The 17860-nt window shown below is 41.6% G+C and overlaps 3 protein-coding genes across 3 annotated transcripts in view; all 3 read left to right on the forward strand.

Moving 5' to 3' along the window:
* The window catches only part of LOC101773711 (structural maintenance of chromosomes protein 1), an 11415-nt gene extending 5089 nt beyond the window's left edge, over positions 1 to 6326 (forward strand). Inside the window, exons 7-18 of the mRNA XM_004974226.4 lie at positions 157 to 281; positions 1232 to 1341; positions 1440 to 1547; positions 1642 to 1781; positions 2285 to 2374; positions 2461 to 2669; positions 2758 to 2927; positions 3227 to 3336; positions 3610 to 3989; positions 4967 to 5218; positions 5634 to 5861; positions 5945 to 6326. Of these exons, the coding sequence (XP_004974283.1) occupies positions 157 to 281; positions 1232 to 1341; positions 1440 to 1547; positions 1642 to 1781; positions 2285 to 2374; positions 2461 to 2669; positions 2758 to 2927; positions 3227 to 3336; positions 3610 to 3989; positions 4967 to 5218; positions 5634 to 5861; positions 5945 to 5993 (1971 nt within the window). The 3' untranslated portion in view covers positions 5994 to 6326. The remainder of the gene's footprint in view (positions 1 to 156; positions 282 to 1231; positions 1342 to 1439; positions 1548 to 1641; positions 1782 to 2284; positions 2375 to 2460; positions 2670 to 2757; positions 2928 to 3226; positions 3337 to 3609; positions 3990 to 4966; positions 5219 to 5633; positions 5862 to 5944) is intronic.
* A 112-nt stretch (positions 6327 to 6438) lies between these two features.
* Positions 6439 to 8333, forward strand: LOC101762628. Its single transcript, XM_014805385.2, has 2 exons — positions 6439 to 7413; positions 8064 to 8333. The coding sequence occupies exons 1-2, from the start codon at positions 6867 to 6869 to the stop codon at positions 8111 to 8113; spliced, it is 597 nt and encodes a 198-aa protein (XP_014660871.1). The 5' UTR covers positions 6439 to 6866; the 3' UTR covers positions 8114 to 8333.
* A 2776-nt stretch (positions 8334 to 11109) lies between these two features.
* LOC101774116 (3-oxoacyl-[acyl-carrier-protein] reductase 4) lies at positions 11110 to 17610 on the forward strand. The gene is made up of 11 exons (XM_004974227.4): positions 11110 to 11629; positions 13568 to 13710; positions 14131 to 14184; positions 15321 to 15401; positions 15498 to 15543; positions 15623 to 15717; positions 15794 to 15826; positions 16342 to 16476; positions 16557 to 16650; positions 17181 to 17263; positions 17347 to 17610. The coding sequence occupies exons 1-11, from the start codon at positions 11479 to 11481 to the stop codon at positions 17377 to 17379; spliced, it is 948 nt and encodes a 315-aa protein (XP_004974284.1). The 5' UTR covers positions 11110 to 11478; the 3' UTR covers positions 17380 to 17610.
* Positions 17611 to 17860: the final 250 nt, after the last annotated feature.

The following is a 17860-nucleotide window of genomic DNA, read 5'->3' on the forward strand; positions in this document are numbered from 1 at the left end:
GGTTATGTCCTTTCGACAAGGCATGCTTTTGGAGCTTTGATCACATTATGCAACTTATGTTGGTTAAATTATAATGGTACTCATGTGATCTGGTTCTTTAGTTTCCACATTATCTATTGGAATAGGCAAAGTAACCTTTTCTTTTCTGTGCCACAGTACCTGAAGGAGCAGCGGCTTCCTCCTCAGACATTTATTCCCTTGCAATCAGTTCGCGTGAAGCCAATAATTGAGAAGCTGCGAACCCTTGGTGGATCTGCGCAGTTGGTTTTTGATGTCATTCAATATCCTTTTGTCTTCTTGCCCCACACAAATTATTTTATTTATTTAATTCTGCAGATGATTTCTTTCGATTGGTCAAATCTTGTTTAACTTTGATATGTACATACATTTATGTGCAATAGATTATATGCTGCAGTCTTAAAGCTATGCATCTTATTTTTTCTTTTGTTTAGTAGATTATATTTAATATCATCAAGAAATTCATATACACATGCTCATGCTCAATGGTGCATGTCCGACAGTAGGTACACAGTTGTGTTTCCATGCAACCCTTCAAACATTAACTTGTTCCCCTACCACTACCACTGCCTAAAATAGTAATGCTGTTGTGAATCAATCTCTCAGCATTGCAAGCATAAGCCCAATTATTAAAAAAGTGCTACTGTTTTTAGCCCCTGACTTGGTCATTTCCATTAGATGTGCTATCCATCTTTTGGCCATCTATACTCCCTACCCCCCACCTCCACCCCCTCTTTGTAGATAAAGGTCCTCTGCTGTTTCCGTAAAAAGAAGTAGATGCATCTGTCACCAGAGACATATGTGTTTCTGTGCAATCCTTCAAGCATGTACATTATTCCCTACTATTGCATGAAATGTATTATCATACTGTTGTGAATCAATCTCTTGGCATGATAAGTCTGATAGAGATAGAAAGCTGTTGCCACATTTTACTTCTCACCTGGTCACTTCCATCAAATGCTCTCTCTGTCTTTTGCCTCCTAGATAAACATCCGTTTTTTTTTGGGTGAAAGGACATGATTGCAGCCATTCACTAAGTCTTGCCTGCTTTTTAATTTCGCCGTGCATGCTTGCCTGCTTTTTAATTTCGCCGTGCATGCTTGCCTGCTCACGTTGCCATTTTTGCTATAATAGTTCGTGGAGAAAAGTCAATTGCTCTTTAAACTGTACTATTTTTTTTTGTCATGCTATATTTTGTGTCTTAACATTGTACGTTTGACCGAGCTTTGGAGAAAGCAGTTCTGTATGCTGTTGGAAATACACTTGTCTGTGATAAACTTGACGAAGCCAAAACCTTAAGTTGGAGTGGTGAAAGGTATAAAGGTAAGGGTATCTTCTGCTTATTAAGAAGCATCATTTTTTTCTTGTTTCACTGTTTGGCTATTTTTATGCTTATTTGTGCTATCTTGTGTTGCATTTAGTTGTTACCGTTGATGGGATTCTGCTGACTAAATCTGGCACTATGACTGGTGGAATAAGTGGGGGAATGGAAGCAAGATCAAACAAATGGGATGATAGCAGAATAGAATGTCTGTATTGCCCTATCATCTTATTACATATATATAAACTGATGTGTGCTATTTGCTAATGTCTTACTGGCTCTTCATGCAATTTGTGTTGCAGCTTTGAAGAAGAAGAAAAATCAGCTGGAATCTGAAATGTCAGAGCTTGGGTCTCCCAGGGAGTTGCAGAGAAAGGAGCTTGCCATATCTGAGAAAATAACTGGACTTGAGAAAAAGTTGCAGTACTTGAATGTTGAACATGTAGGTTGATGTTTTGACTAATAGACCAAATAATGATTGATGTTATTTTTCTGTCATCTAAGTGGATAACCGTAAAGAAAGTAACCTATTGTGGAGGCTATTTCATAGAGGGGGCAGGCTGGTCATTGTTTATTTAACTTTCTCTCATTTTTCCTTTTCTTTTTGTTCATGCAACTCTTGTCTTGACAAATGTGGTCACTTGGCTCTTCGATATTGTTCCCTTTCAAAAGAAAAATACTTTTCGTAGTTTTAGGCTTTTAGCTTGAGTTTCCTTGGAAACATGACTTACCAAATTGATTGTACTGCCCGTCTCCCTGTTAACTGATATTCCGACCCAATACTTCTAGCTTAAAATAAGGATTCTATGCAAATGCTATTACCCTGTATGAGCTGAAAGCTCTTTAACTATCATCTCCCATCCCTGTTGTAATGGGGGTTTGCTTCTTTTTCTTAATTAATTATTAGACTCTTTCTCTTTTGTTAAAAGCGAATCATTTGTGCAGAGTAACCTCACAGCGAAGCTACTCAAAGTGGCATCGGAGAGGAATAATATTGAGGAAGAGATTAATCGTCTGGAGCCTGAAAAGGAGGAGGTAATATTTTCTTGAAGATGAAACCTGTTGTTTTCATCAGGTCTGAAATGTTACTTTTGCATTTGTCACTCATTTTGTTTCTTTAGCTCGAGATCCGTCTTGCTGAGAAAGAAGCAGAAGTAACCAAGCTTGAGAAAAAAATCAATGAGATTGTGGACAAGGTGTACAGAGATTTTAGCATTTCAGTTGGTGTGAAGAATATCCGCGAGTATGAAGAAAGGCAACTAAAAGATGCTCAAGCACTGCAGGAGAGGAAGCTGACCCTAAACACCCAAATGTCAAAATTGAAATATCAGTATGTGAAAGTGACACAATTACCGTCAACTAAATTTTGCTTTGACTGCACATACAGTTTTGAGTATAAACAACATCTTGTTCTGCAGGCTTGAATATGAACAAAAGCGAGATATGCAAGCACCAATTGTGAAGTTAAGGGAGACATATGAGTCTCTAGAGAAAGAGCTTAAGGGCTTACAGGAGAGAGAGTCTGGTGCTAAGGTTGAAGCTGAAGAAATTTTGACTCAGATGGATGAACTGAAAGCTGAGGCTGAAGGTGCACACTTGAAGCATCTTTCCTATTTTCTTGATAGTGCTTGGTGATCAAAAGTAGCTATAGTAGGTAACCCATGTTTCTTGCATATATGCCACATCGTGGTTTAACTTTTAAACTTAACTATTTTGATGCAATAGTTGTTGCAACTCAAAGAAACTAAGAATATTTTCCTGATGAATGAGCACAAAATATTTGAGTCCATCAACTGCTACTTCAATTGTGTTCATTGTGATACTGCTCTGCTTTTAGGACTAAGATGCAGGCCTTTACACTCATACTTCTGTTTGTACCCTACACAGACTGGAAATCCAAGTCAGATGAATGTGAGAAGGTTATTGATGAACTAAAGGAGCAGAATGGTAGTATTGCATCTACATTGGCAAAGCTGGATCGCCAAGTGAAGTCAAAGGTAGGCTTTTCTAGCAGTTGCCCTCTTTCGTCAAGATTTCTTTTATGCACTTTTTGCAGAGTCAAGTGAAGTCAAAGATAGGCTTTTCTAACAGCTGTGTCCTCTTTCGTCAAGATTTCTTTTATGCACTTTTAGCAGTCATGGCTGAAGTCTCTAAAACATTGTTTACTCCATTTGTTTGCTTGAACTATTGATGGTAATGCTATTATGTGTAAAAGTTTAACAAATCTGTTTAATGCTGATATTATCGTGAAACCATCCGTGGACTTGTAGGAGGGGCAACTCCTGCAACTCATGTCACGCCAACGGGATATTTATGAGAAGTGTGAACTGGAGCAGTTGAAGCTTCCTACAGTGAATGATCCAATGGATACCGGGCCATCCTCCCAAGAACCGGTCCTTGATTACAGCCAGCTCAGCGAAATCTATCTGCAGGATATGCGGCCGTCTGAACGTGACAAACATGAGGCAGTGTTCAAACAAAAAACAGGTGCGCTTTTAGCTGAAATCGAGCGCACTGCTCCCAATCTAAAAGCACTGGATCAATATGATGCACTCCAAAGAAAGGAAAAGGAGATTACAGAAAAGTTTGAGGCAACTAGGAAAGAAGAGCGAGAGATATCTGATAAATATAACTCCATCAAGCAAAGGAGGTATTTGCCCAAGCATTTTTCTGATCACCATACGAAGTAGTTTTCTTTTGAGGGAAATACGGTAGGGGAATCCCCTACTGTGGTATTATATTTCATATAAGTAAAAAAAAAGAGGTACAATAGTGTCCTGGAGCACTAAACCACAAAAGTGACCTTATGAAGTTCTTGACATTGAAACATAAGTTATTTTCTAGGATGCTCTATCTTTTGTAGGAATTAGCAAGATTTCCTCCATTGTCTGGTTCTTTGGAGGACCCATGCTATTTTTTTATTTATCTGAAGTTCTTTTTGTTTTTGAGATTATTGTCTGGTTATGTTAAGAAACAGTTTTGGTGAATTTGATAGCTAGAAGAAAGCTCTAAGTAGTTCTTAAAGTGATTTCCTTCTGTCTATTTCCTAAGTTATCTGTACTGATGTGAGATTTTGCCAATATTCTTGCATTGCGCTCTTTCTTTTTTAAATTAGTGGAACATGAATGCATGATTGGTTTCAGCTGAATCTAACTTCAGAATTTGGTTGGTCGGCTTTTTTGTGAGTTAGGTATATTTAGGTCTTTGAGTAAATACCACAAAACTACACTGTTTTAGTAAAACTCTTCACAAAACTACACTTCGAAGCAGCAATATCATAGAACAGCACTCCTATTTGCATAAAGTTTCATGATACTGGGCTACTGGCTTTTAAACATTGGTATTATGGCCAGTCTCATGAAGGTGAAATGACGGTAGTGTTTAAAACTGACAGTTTTAAGTGTGCTCTTTTCAGTTTTAAACACTTGGACCTGGCATGGAAATGAAAAAACAAAGAAAATCAAATGATAATAAGGGGGAGTAAAAATTATTTATTAACTTTTTATGGCAGAAATGTTAGCTGTTCCCAAACAGCTTTTTTTTTTTTAATTTTGCCCTATATGATACTGTGGATTCAGGTTCTTGGAGGCTTGTATCTTACTCATTGTTATTTCTACTGGTGCTTAGGTATGAACTGTTCATGGAGGCCTTTGATCACATATCTAAAGGCATAGACAAAATCTATAAGCAGCTGACAAAAAGTCATACGCATCCACTTGGAGGAACAGCATATTTGAACCTAGAAAATGAAGACGAACCATTTCTACATGGAATCAAGTACACAGCAATGCCACCTACCAAACGGTTTAGAGATATGGAACAGTTATCCGGTGGGGAGAAGACTGTCGCAGCACTGGCTTTGCTTTTTGCTATTCACAGGTAAACTATTTCTAGTAATTTTCTTTCATCATGGCTTAGGGACTGCAAATGTCAGGTTGCTCGTTACTAATAGTTTTATCAGCAAAATGTCACAAATTCATCTGCAGACAATCCGATCACTTCAAGTTAAGCATCCACCTGTTTTCTTCAGGTTCCAGTTTGTTTCTAATATTGAAAATGTTTACTTACTGTTTCCCATGTCCTGTGCTTCTTGAGAACCTCTTGGAGTGCCAAGGCCAATAAATTAGTGCAATATATGAGAATCAGTATTTACTGGCCTTTCCTTAATGTTTGGTGTGGGAAAGCACGGCACTGTTATATATAGATATAAAGAAAATCTACTCTGGATGCTGTGCTGTATGTGGTTACCTCTGGCTGCACATCAGGTGTCATAAAGTTTTGTGGCAATTTTCAGTTTCAGGCCATCACCCTTCTTCATATTGGATGAAGTAGATGCTGCTCTGGACAATTTAAATGTTGCCAAGGTTGCTGGGTTTATCAGATCAAAGTCATGTGAGCGTGTTGCTGATGAACAAGGTAGGAATGGAGAATGTGGATTCCAGAGTATAGTCATATCGCTGAAGGATAGTTTCTATGACAAAGCTGAAGCACTGGTCGGCGTTTATAGGGACTCAGAACGAAGGTAAACGGGACATAATTAATCTTTTCTGTGGGCATTACTTAACTCTTTCTGGCATTACCTAACTCTTGAGATTCGTTTTGCAGTTGCTCGAGAACTCTCACCTTCGATCTGACTAAGTACAGGGAAGCGTGAAGCAACATGTAATTGCCTATCTGCTTGCTAGCTGTCCAGAATAACGCTGTAACTTGTGTACATAAGTGATTAGTCATCTCATGTAGTGTTTTTTTTTTCTTTTAAAACCTCGTCGCGTGTAGTTAGACTCAAACATGAAGGTTGCTGTATGGGCTGATGTCTTTGTGAATTGTGATGCTGTCCATAAGCTATTTGCTGGGAAAGAAACATTTACAGGTCATGGTTGAGGGAATGGCCACCAAATATGGTGATAGTAGATTGGGGCAAACAAACATAACCGCTAGGTTATGCTGGAGGCCAAATAACATCTGAATTTTAAATTTTCATAGCAAACATGAGATATCTATGAGTGCCGTTAGCTGTTAAATATTCGTATGTGATTAGAGAATTCCGGGTCCAATTTTTAGCTCAAAGTTCAGCATCAACACTTCACATGAATCGGTACCAACTTTAAACAGGCAGGACTGGCATGAATCGTTGGATGAATACTGATTACGATTCAGAGCAAGCAAAAGTAGCTGTACCCCTTCACAGCAATGTATATATCTAAGCAAGCTTCCTTGGGTACCAAGCGGCGGAGAAGGAGCTGGATATACAGAGAAATGGAACCAGCGGCGAAGGGAATACAAATGACAAGGAGATCTGATACTGACAGCACTGTTAGTTAAACCTTTAGCCTGAGGATTGTTTAACTGTTAGGATCGCATGTTTTTCCTTTCCTCTGATCTAATGCATGCGTCGAGCACCAGCCACCAGCTTGTGGTTTGTGGGCGTGGGGATGGACACGATGCACGGATAGCCGCTTGGAAGCGATCTGCAATAAAATAGCAATACACACAACAGAACTCAAGTGTGACAGTGGTGTCACTGCCGATGCTGCTGGTGTCGCTGCCGGCCGCAGACCTGTACGAGCAGGAGAGCCGCCGGATGTTCGTGGAGTGGAAGGCCAAGAACAGGAAGACCTATACATACGCCGGCGAAGAGGACTGCCGGTACGCGGTGTTCAAGGAGAGTCGCCGCCGCGTCGCCTGGTCCGTCGGGGCTTCATCTGGCCTCAACGGTTTCAGCGCCACCACCGTTGAGGAGTTCAACCGCAGCTACCTCCGCGGGCACGGGGTCCGAACGGGGGAGGAATCGTACGAGCAGGAGACCCGCTGGATGTTCGTGGGGTGGAAGGCCAAGTACGGCAAGACCTACAGAGACGTCGGTGAGGAGAAGTGCCGGTACAGGTTGTTCATGAGCAACCGCCGCGTCGTCGTCCGGCTCAACGCCGCCGCTCGGCAAGACGTGTACAGCCTCAACCAACTCGGCGACCTCACCAACGAGGAGGTCCAACAACGCTGCTACCCGGAGACGGAGGACCGAGAGCTGAGCGCAGGTGCCAAGCCGCCGTCCCCGACCCGGGCTGATTTGGTACCTGGTAATCATCGTGCTAGCTGTTTTTAGTTTCTTTTATTGTCATTGTTGTTTCTTTACATGTGGTTGATTACCATTTATTTTGCATCAAATGGGGATTATGGATTTTGTTTGGTCAACTGCACTAGTTTCTTTCCACTAGACTAGAAAACTTTGAGGTAGCCGGTGGTGATTTTGTTGTCTTAACGAATCTAAGTGCAAAACTACTAGAAAATAATCTTGATGTTATCCAGGTATAGTTCATGTAGTTTGATATATAATTTAGGATTGGGATATATTATTATATCTATGATGCCGAGGGAGAGCCTAATAAAGGTAATTGATAAATTGATATAGTTTTACAGCTCAGAAACAATGTGCTTAATTGATAATAAAGGAAAATTCCTGGACCAATTGGTCACTGGAAGCCTCGATAGCACCAGGCCTAAGTAGTCGGAAGCGGATTTCAAGAGATTTTCTAGGAATTTTCATGAACTGTGTGCTGGGACTGCTACAGCCTCAACATGTGCTGCGAACTGGTGTGTCATTTGACATGATGCTTTGGTCTTAAAAATATCTTAAATTTGAATCTCGTGTGGATGTTTCTTAATCCTATTGGTACTGGTGTCTACTCATATATATTCTCATTCGTTACATTTTACTTGTTTTATATAGGTTTGCTGGTGCATTGCTACGGAACTGAAAAAAATAGAGTATGGAGGTAGGGCCATTCCTGAAGATGAAGCCCACATGTGAATCTGGACGTCACTTGTGTTTGTTCCCGGAGAATTTTAGAATAAAATATTGCTAATGTAATATAGTAAATTTGAGATGAAAATGTATGCATTTCCAACCTATGATAAAGATTGTTTCTCATGGGTGTTTTCAACTATTTGCTATGCCGGTCATGGTTGAGGTCCGTTATCCTCTTCAAATTAAAAAACTACGTACACATCCATCAGTTTCGGATGCTGCAGGAAGGATGAAAAATATGTGCAATAGGTCATAGTTGAGGCCAGATATCGTAGGAAAATTAAAAATCCACGAACACCTCGACCAGCCCCGGATGGAGTAGGAAGGACGAAAACCATGTGATATAGGTAATGGTTGAGGCTACATATCGTATTATAATTAAAATTCCATGCTCAACTCCAGAAGCTCCAGAGGGATTAGGACGGACGGAAAACATGTGCTATAGGTCATGGTCGATACCCGATATCCACTTGGAATTAAAAACCATGGACATGTCCATCAGCTCCGAATGCAGTAGGAAAGACGAAAAACATGTGCTATAGGTCATAGTTGAGGATAAATATCCTATGAAAATTAAAAATCCACAGAGACCTCCACTAGCCCCGAATGGAGTAGGACGGATGAAAACCATGTGCTATAGGTCATGGTCGAGGAATGATATCCAAGAAGGACACGTCCATCAACTCCGGATGCAGTAGAAAGGATGAAAAATATGTGCTATAGGTCATGGTTGAGGATAGATATCCTATGAAAATTAAAAATCCACGGACACCTCCACCTACCCGGATGGACTAGGAAGAACAAAAACCATGTGCTATAGGTCATGCTTGAGGCCAGATATCATATGAAAATTAAAATTTCACACTCAACTCAAGAAGCTCCTAAGGGACTAGGACGGACGAAAAATATGTGCTATAGGTCATGGTTAATGCCAGTTATCCTCTTGAAATTAAAAAACCGCGGACACGTCCATCAGCTCCGGATGTGGTAGGAAAGACAACAAAACATGTGCTATAGATCATGGTTGAGGTCAGATATCGTACGAAAATTAAAAATTGACAGACACCTCCACCAGCTCCCGATGGAGTAGGAAGGATAAAAACCGGGCGAAAATGTAGGGGCTGGAACGAACAAGTGAAAATTGCCTCTGAACATGTGTTCGGCCATGAAGACGTGTGTTATAGGTCACGAGAGCTCGAAAACAGCGACACCGGCCACTGGGGTCGAAAACATAGGGGATGGACCGAAGACTTGAAAATGACCTCCGAACGCGTGTTCGGCCATAAAAACATGTGCTATAAAGCATGGCAAGTCATGCCTATACCATATTATCATGCACGTGTATGTTTGGAGAGACGTGTGCTCTTATGTGTCTTTTATTCGTTTATCTATGTGTATGTTTGGAGAGACGTGTGCTCTTATGTGTCTTTTATTCGTTTATCTATCTGTTTGTTTCTCTGTATCTCAGTTCTGCACACATGCCGTGCAAAACAAAACATAATTGAATACATATGAATATTCAGTTTTAATTTTCAAAAACAAACTAACAATCGAATTTTAGAAGCAACCACGCCTATAGTTGAACAATTAAGCGGTTAAGAGAATAAGTAGTCGATATGGTATGCCCGTGTATACTTACCAATTTAGTAGAAAGATAACAGTTTTACCGCCCTACATAGGTGTACCAAGGCCTGAGGGTATGGCTGTACCCATAAAAACCCAAACAAAGTGACCACTTAAACAAAGTGACCACTAGTATTAAGGATTGCCACACAGTTTGAAAAAAAAAAGAAAGAAAGAAAGCAAACATCAATGTAGCATAAGAACCAGTGTTCTTCCCATTTGAATCCCAAGCCTCATCCTATGCACGGCACGTGTCCAGACCAGCAGAAGCTCCTAATATGTGAATTTTACAAGTTTTCTTTAATGTTCAGTAGTGCTCACTCTACTATAGTATTACTGTGTAGTTTTTTTGTATTTTTTTCTTATGACCATATGTACTTTGTAATTTTGTATTTGATAGCAAGGAAAATTAAATAGAGGCAATTAAAGAGATGAAACTAGGATGTCAGAAATTACAAAAGGCTAGGAAACAACCCAATCATTATAGTTGTAGATGAAGAGGGGTATACATAGAACACGGAATACATGTGAGACCAAACGTTGACTAATACGATTATTTCCTCCGGTTGGTTAGAGAAAGCTACATGTTTTTGCCATTGTTAAGAACACATATATTAAAATATACAGTAGCATAACTTCCGTGGATCATGTCAATTTTAACCAATAATTGGGCACAAATACATCGAAAACAAACAGTTTGAGCTTTCTCTTGTTTCCCAGATATTCCTAACCACCAACAAGAAGCTGTAAGCATGTGCCCTCTTGCTACTATTGCCTCTGTGAGCATGTGCCAGAAGAATCGTGATCCCCCCTTTTCTTTCGAGACGCACAATGACCTGACCTCTAGAAGTGCTATCAAGGGTACCATCTGCCAACACTTAAACAGCGATGAAGCATAGTATCAGCACCATCAGCGGTCAGGTATGATTTGGGTGCCAAGGCACAATATTCATGAGGTAGTTTAACAGGTGTGGATAACACCCAACTGATCCAATATGTATCTGACTTGGCATGAATAGTAGAAACAGTATCCTACCAAATGAGTGAAATGGACGTGAGTAGTATAGTTGATCTCCGAAGTTCCACCTTCTCTATCTTCTTTCGCAAATCTACTAACATATTTGCATGTTTTCCTTTCCTGAAAAGTTGAGTAAGTCTTCTCTTCTACTTACGTATATACAATCAAACCATCAAACGTTAATTTGGGTACGCATTGTCCAACTCAAACTGATTCGCTAGTCTAATTGCAAAGAGGAACAGGTAGCCCCAGTCGAGAACCCAACCACCAACGCCGGCTCGCCGCCACTTGGTCCTGGGCTCTGCCCTTTGGACCAGCGTCATGCCTTCCCACGCCCCCAGCGTCCTCCGCCGCCCTACAGGAGCCGAATCTTCACGCCGCCGCCACCGGCCTTGGGTGCGAGCACGAGGAAGCGTTGTCGCCGCGGCCTACCGCTCCTCGTCCATTCCCCCTCCGATCCAGGAACGCTGGGCCTGCTCGGCCCACCAGACCGAACAATCAAGTGCAGAGCGACACTGGTACGGCTTCCGCTTCCGCTTCCGTCCTCTTCCTCGCTCGCCTCGTGCGCTCCGCCCGGCGCATCGTCCCCGCTGAGCTTCCAAAGCCCCCCCCCTCTCCCGTGCTCCGTCGCGGCTTCAAATACTCCGCCCCCATTCCCAAAGCACGCTGCTCCCTCTGGCTTCCCGCCGCTCCCTCATGGTCACCGCAGCCGCTGCAGCAGCAGTCTCCTCCCCGGCCGCCCCGGTCGCCGGGGCTGCTGCGGCCACCTCCCGCCGGGGGTTCGTCACGTTCGGCGGAGGCGCCGCCCGCTCCTCGCCCGCGCTGCGGTCCGGCCGCGGACTCTCCGGTGAGGGCCCCTTTCCCTAGTCTGATCTCTGCGTGTTAGTGAGGTGGTAAAGGTTCAGCGTCCTCCTGCTGGGCTAGAGTTCTGAGATCTAGCTCGTCGGTTAGCGTGGTCACGCGTTTCGAAGATTCGTGTGGCGGAATGCTTGCTTGGCGGCCTGTGCTGCCTAGGATCCACGTTCGCTGATTGAGGTTTTTGCTCAGTGTGTCGATCGACGAACCCTTTTTTAGGATCCTTTTGGTTGGCTGCTTCCATGGCTTGAGTTAGCAATTGTTTTGATATCTCTCAGGCTCTGTTCGACTATGTTGTGTTCAGTTGGAAAATGTTCTGTACCTATTATGATGCCTTATTCGATAGTCTTAAAAAATAGTGTTAAGTCATAAATTCGTAACAAGATGTTGCATGATAGGGTGTTTGGGAGGACATGTATTATTTGATTTTGTCACATATTAGACCATCGTTGGAGCAATTTTGTGATTTAGGGTTAGTTTGGCTGGGCTCCAGCTCCGGCTTCTCCTGCGGCTCCAGTTGAAGCCCTACCAAACAGTTTGACTCCTGTGCATTACAAGTTTGACTCCCAACAATAAAAGGATCCTTTAATTGTTACGCATTGGGAATTGGGATATAATTGGGCTGAGCCTGCTGTCATGCCTTGAGTTCCCGTGGGCATTCAACTAAGCCCTTGGCTAATATAGTGCCTCGGCAACTTGTTTCCCTCCATTGCATCCTCAGCTCTTACCAAGACTGACCGAGCTCTTCTGTGGCATCGAGTCTCTCCTTACTGCAATGCCCGGGTTAATCTACACCATTTTCCTGACCCGTCACACCTGCTGTGAGTTGCCGTTGTCTCATCACCACCTGACGTGAGTGAATTGCCATTATCTCATCACCACCTGGGATTGAGGCAGACACATGCAGGGATTGGGATAGGTGGCCTTGCTTGATGGTGACAACAGCAAAGTTTGTTACAGACATATTTGTAGTGGTGACTAGGAAAATGGAGATGTCTAGTTATCACTATAAGCATCTGTCTCTACTGTAGGTGTCATTAATAGTGTTAGTTGTGGTTGGAAGTAGTTCAATATTTTGGGGCTGATAGGTGGATGCTTATCTAACAAATCAATGAATGCTGTATCTTATGCCACTTGGCAGAAGCAATGTGATAAATGGAGAACTCTAGAACTTGAGGCTGCAGAGGTTTGATAGCTTACAATAAATTTTTCGATAGGAAATTCGAGGATGTTTTGTACTGGGAGTCAAACTTTGTTAATTTTGAATTTCACATTTATTTCCTTATTTTTTTATGATTTCTAATTTATCCCACTCTACTATCAGTTTATTGGTAGTAAGGTCGAACCAAGCTAGACAGTAAGATATTCATCTAAATTCAAAAACTGCACGTAGGGAAATGTGCCATTAGCAGTTTTCATTGTAGCAAGCTTAATATTTAAATTTGTTTTTAGCATGTCGCTACCAGTTCAGTCGTGAAAGGAAACTACCCAAAACTGGAAACAGTTTTACATACATGGTCCTTAATTGGACGAAGCGTTGGCAATATGTGAAAGATAGTAATGGCTGAATGAGCACAGAGCACAGTTTGATATATTTCACTACACTGTAATGGCATATTATGTCGAGTCTGCAAATGCTACTTACCAATCATCATGGTAATGATGAACATTTGAAGTAAACTAGATACAGTCACACCAAACAGTAACATAGTATCTTGAGATGAGTTGTAGTATTACCTTAGTTCAAAAATCAAAGCATTTTTCTATGCAATGGATTTGTGTTTAACTTCTATAAACTTAAGTTCATAAAGTTTCTTAATGGCTGATGCATTTCTTTCAGAAATACTCAGAAGGAATGTAGTATCTTTTAAAACGTCTCTAATGGAAACAACTTATTTGCATTCAGTACTAAGCAAACTTCTACCTGCAGGTGTGCGAACCCATGTTGCAGCTGTTGAACAAGCAGTTGCAAAAGATGCTACCAAGCTGGAAGCACCAGTTGTTATCATTACAGGTGCCTCCAGAGGGATTGGAAAAGCCACTGCTTTGGCCCTTGGAAAAGCGGGGTGCAAGGTTAGCTGCTTGGCTGTTTAAAAGAGTCATTCTAGATTGGGAAGATGTTTTGTAAATGCAGAGAGGGTCAACAACTTATTCAACAGTCAGTGGGACTCGTGTTAATGCAAGTACTTGCACACAATACATAGCGGCTGCATGCTGTTTATTTTATTTTTTACTTTTTTGTTAATGTAAGTACTAGTACACAATACATCTGCGGCTGCATGCTGTTTATTTTATATTTTACTTCTGTTCTATAAATGAAAAGTTCTAGCATTTACATTCCTTTAATCTAATGACAGTTGGCATTGCTAGAAAAATAAACATGTGGCTGTATCTGTATGATTGTACTCACCTCTTGCAGATGTAAATGTCTTCTTTCCCGTGGAATAGCAAGTTAGCACTAACCTTAGGGTCTTGATCTGGCTTGACTTTTAGGTTCTGGTGAACTATGCCCGCTCATCAAAAGAAGCTGAAGATGTCTCCAAAGAGGTGAGCATGTGGATTCACAAATTACTTTGTTGTCTATTATTTGTTTATCTGTCAGTTTATATTAGAGGGCTCGGCTAACACATAGAATCTTCAATAGTTACTGATTAATTGATTTGGACTTCACTAGAAGTGATCAGATTTATTCCTTGCAGAACATTATTATTGCTATTCCTCTCCTTGATTCTCAGTGTTGCAAAGTTATTTATCTCATTCTGAATTCTTTTTTCATGTTTGGCCTTACAAAGGAGTACATAGAACTATTATCATGTTTTATTCTTCTATCTGGAGAAGTGACTATAGATGGCAACGGGTACAAATTACCCGCGCGCCCGCGGGTAAAAACCCGTTAGGGCGAGGATACGGATAGCGTTTAGTACCCATGGGTATAATATGGGTTTGAGATTGTACCCGCGGGTAACAAATTTGCGGGTTTTAAAATACTTTACCCGAAGCCGTATACCCGCAAACCCGCTGACATGTGGGCCTCTAGCACAAATATATAAGCGATTCTCTAGGGTTTCTCTATACCAGTCACCCAGACCTCCCCGCGCCGCAATCTTATCCGTTCCGGCTCCCTAGTCCCCCGTCCCCGCATGGCGCAGGCCCGCCTCACGCCCAGGCCGGCGCCACCGCTCCGCAGTCCCCACCGCCACCGCTCTGCAGACCGCAGTCCGCCTGCCGGCCCCGCCCTCGCGCGTGTCGTGCCCCCCGCCGGTACCAGGTCGACGACCCGCCGGCCCGGTCCTCACGCGACGGCGCGAGTCGCGCCCCCCGCCGGCACCAGGTCCACCACCCGGCAGCCCCGTCCTCGCGCAACTGGCGACAGTGTCATTATTCCTAATTTTCACTGCCATTTTAGAGACACTGCAATTGCAAAACAGTTAAACAATCACCTTGAATCATGTTTCATGGTTTCAACCATTGTAATGGCAAATATAGAGATCAGTAGATAGTAACAACAGTGCAAGAACTATACAGAAATAGAATGGTGATTCTTGAATGTGGTTGATTAAAATTCACCACTATCAATTCTGCGCAGTTTTCTGCCTACAAATATGCAGAGACCAACATTAGGCTATACTTTTCATTTTACTTTCTTTGTCCCCTTTCCTACTTGAAGAGTGCTATTATTGCAGATTGAAGCGTCTGGTGGTGAGGCTATCACCTTTGGAGGAGATGTTTCAAAAGAAGCTGATGTAGAATCTATGATGAAAGCAGTAAGTGTAGTTTGTTTACAGAAAGAAAATGTTCCTTTTCACTTTTACATCAATCTTTGTTTGGACATGGTTATGATTAGTTCTTAAATCAATTAGGCTATGGATAAATGGGGAACAATAGATGTGCTGGTAAACAATGCAGGTATGTTCCCGTGGCACATTGCACTTTTTTCTGCTACCTATTCAGTTGATTTGTGTCAAATAAAACATTTTTTTATTAGGGATTACACGAGACACATTATTGATGAGGATGAAGAAATCTCAGTGGCAAGATGTAATTGATCTGAATCTTACAGGTGTCTTCCTGTGCACACAGGTGAGTTTATAATATTTCTTTATTTTGAAATTACTTGAATTGTTAGATGCATCTTACAGCAGCATATTCTTTGCAGGCTGCTACTAAAGTAATGATGAAGAAAAAAAAGGTTATATTTCTCTGCTCTTCATATTACACTTAATTTACTTGGAGAAGCACAACAAAATGAGTGCCTCCTTGCATGATTTTCTTACTTTGTGTTCGTAAAATATTATATAACTGAAAGTGGTGTGAAGCAAAAGAAATATTAAAGCATAACCCACATTCATAATTCATTATTGTTGTGTTGTGCCTCAGTAGTTAGGCAAATACACATGGAAGGTCATGAGCTGATAGTTTGTTATATTACTTGTATATGTTTTGTTCTCTTTGAGGTGGTGTGAAGCAAAAGAACTAATATTAATCCATACCCCACATTGATAATACATTATTATTGTGTTGTGCCTCAGAAGGTAGGCAAATACACACAGAAGGTCATGGACTGATAGTTTGTTACCACTACTTATATTTGTATTTGTCTTGTACTCTTCGAGTCTCTGACTTTCAAGAAGTTGCTGTCAAAAGTTGCCTTGTTTGCTATTTTTTCATGGTTAGTAATGTGTGTATTTTTATTGCAAAATGCAGGGGAGAATTATCAACATAGCATCTGTCGTTGGGCTTACTGGTAATGTTGGCCAAGCTAATTATAGTGCAGCCAAAGCTGGGGTTATTGGCTTCACAAAAACAGTTGCCAGGGAATATGCAAGCAGAAATATCAATGTATGATCTTTATCTTTCACTATTAACTCACCTGTGAGGTTAGGCTAAGCATTCTGAAACTGTTCTGAATATACATGCAGGTGAATGCTATTGCACCAGGGTTCATTGCATCTGATATGACTGCTGAGCTTGGGGAAGAGCTTGAGAAGAAAATTTTGTCAACCATTCCATTAGGTAAGCTGTATGCAGCTTAGCTGTTCCTGCGTACAACACCTTTGTATTAGCATCTTAAGCTGCACCATTGGACAAGTAGCATTGTTAACTTGCTTTGTTTTATGGTTCTTTAGTGATGCTCCAAACGAAAGTTACTAGCTGGTATTCATTAGTGATGCACCATATAATGTTTATAAGAGGAAGATCATTCTGGTATTTATTATTATAGATAACAGCGTGGGACAGCTAGAGTTAAAACGGCCTTTGATATTTAGATAGACTGCAAGAGCAGAGTACCAATTTGTAGAGGCTAGAAAGGAAAACAGTATACTAAAAGCCGTATTTACTTTTATAAAACCCAAGTATATTCTTTTACAGTTGCTCATTGATGCAGAGTGGCACGGGCTGGATTTTATAGAACCATTATAGTTCTAGTAGAATATGAAAACACATCATATTGAGATATTTCATATTGCTTGGTTCTTGTTTTTCCTCTGCATTCAAACGGCAGCTGTCACCACTAACTATACATGTTGTCATACAACTTCCAGGGAGATACGGCCAACCTGAGGAAGTTGCGGGTTTAGTCGAGTTTTTGGCCCTTAATCCTGCGGCTAGCTACATCACCGGACAGGTGCATGACACTGTGACTACATTTGCCCTCAAACTTTCAGAGTTCTATTTCGTAGCATTTCAACTAACCCATGTTACACGCAGGTGCTTACCATTGACGGAGGGATGGTAATGTAAGGTTGGAGTGAGCTTGGTAGACTTCAACTTCTCCTAGGCGATTTTTGGACTACAAATGTTAGGGTTGTCTCTTGTTTTGTAATGCTCACCAGGAAAAATTCAGGCGTGGTGAAGTTGAAATATGTATGTTTTTGTTCATGGTATGTGCCAATTTGTCCAGGCTATTTGAATTTGATCCTCGCTGATAGATTTCCTCTGTTTATGCATGATCGCCATTAGGCTTTATAATCACCATCCTTTGTTCTCTTAACTGACCCCTGCCATCGGTCGTCGCACGGCCATGGCTCCCCTCGTGCACCAGCCCGCGAACACGGCCAGTGCCGTGCCAAACGCACCGCCGCAGCCAAGGACTGCATTGATGCACAGAGGGCATTGTTACGCCACTAAGCTCGCCGGAGTTGTACCCAAGAACACCTGCCAGACTTAAACTAACCAAGGCTAGCTAGTGGCATCTCTGACAGTGAAGAGTAAACAGATCGAT

This window comes from Setaria italica, chromosome VI (assembly GCF_000263155.2).
Source record: "Setaria italica strain Yugu1 chromosome VI, Setaria_italica_v2.0, whole genome shotgun sequence".
NCBI lineage: Eukaryota > Viridiplantae > Streptophyta > Magnoliopsida > Poales > Poaceae > Setaria > Setaria italica.

Excerpts from the sequence above, each read along its gene's own strand:
- LOC101762628 (XM_014805385.2), top strand. The coding sequence starts at position 6,867 with ATGCTGCTGGTGTCGCTGCCGGCCGCAGACCTGTACGAGCAGGAGAGC. Across the intron at positions 7,414-8,063 it reads CCGGGCTGATTTGGTACCTG|GTTTGCTGGTGCATTGCTAC; the intron begins GTAATCATCGTG and ends TGTTTTATATAG.
- LOC101774116 (XM_004974227.4), top strand. The coding sequence starts at position 11,479 with ATGGTCACCGCAGCCGCTGCAGCAGCAGTCTCCTCCCCGGCCGCCCCG. Across the intron at positions 13,711-14,130 it reads TTGGAAAAGCGGGGTGCAAG|GTTCTGGTGAACTATGCCCG; the intron begins GTTAGCTGCTTG and ends CTTGACTTTTAG. Across the intron at positions 17,264-17,346 it reads CTAGCTACATCACCGGACAG|GTGCTTACCATTGACGGAGG; the intron begins GTGCATGACACT and ends TGTTACACGCAG.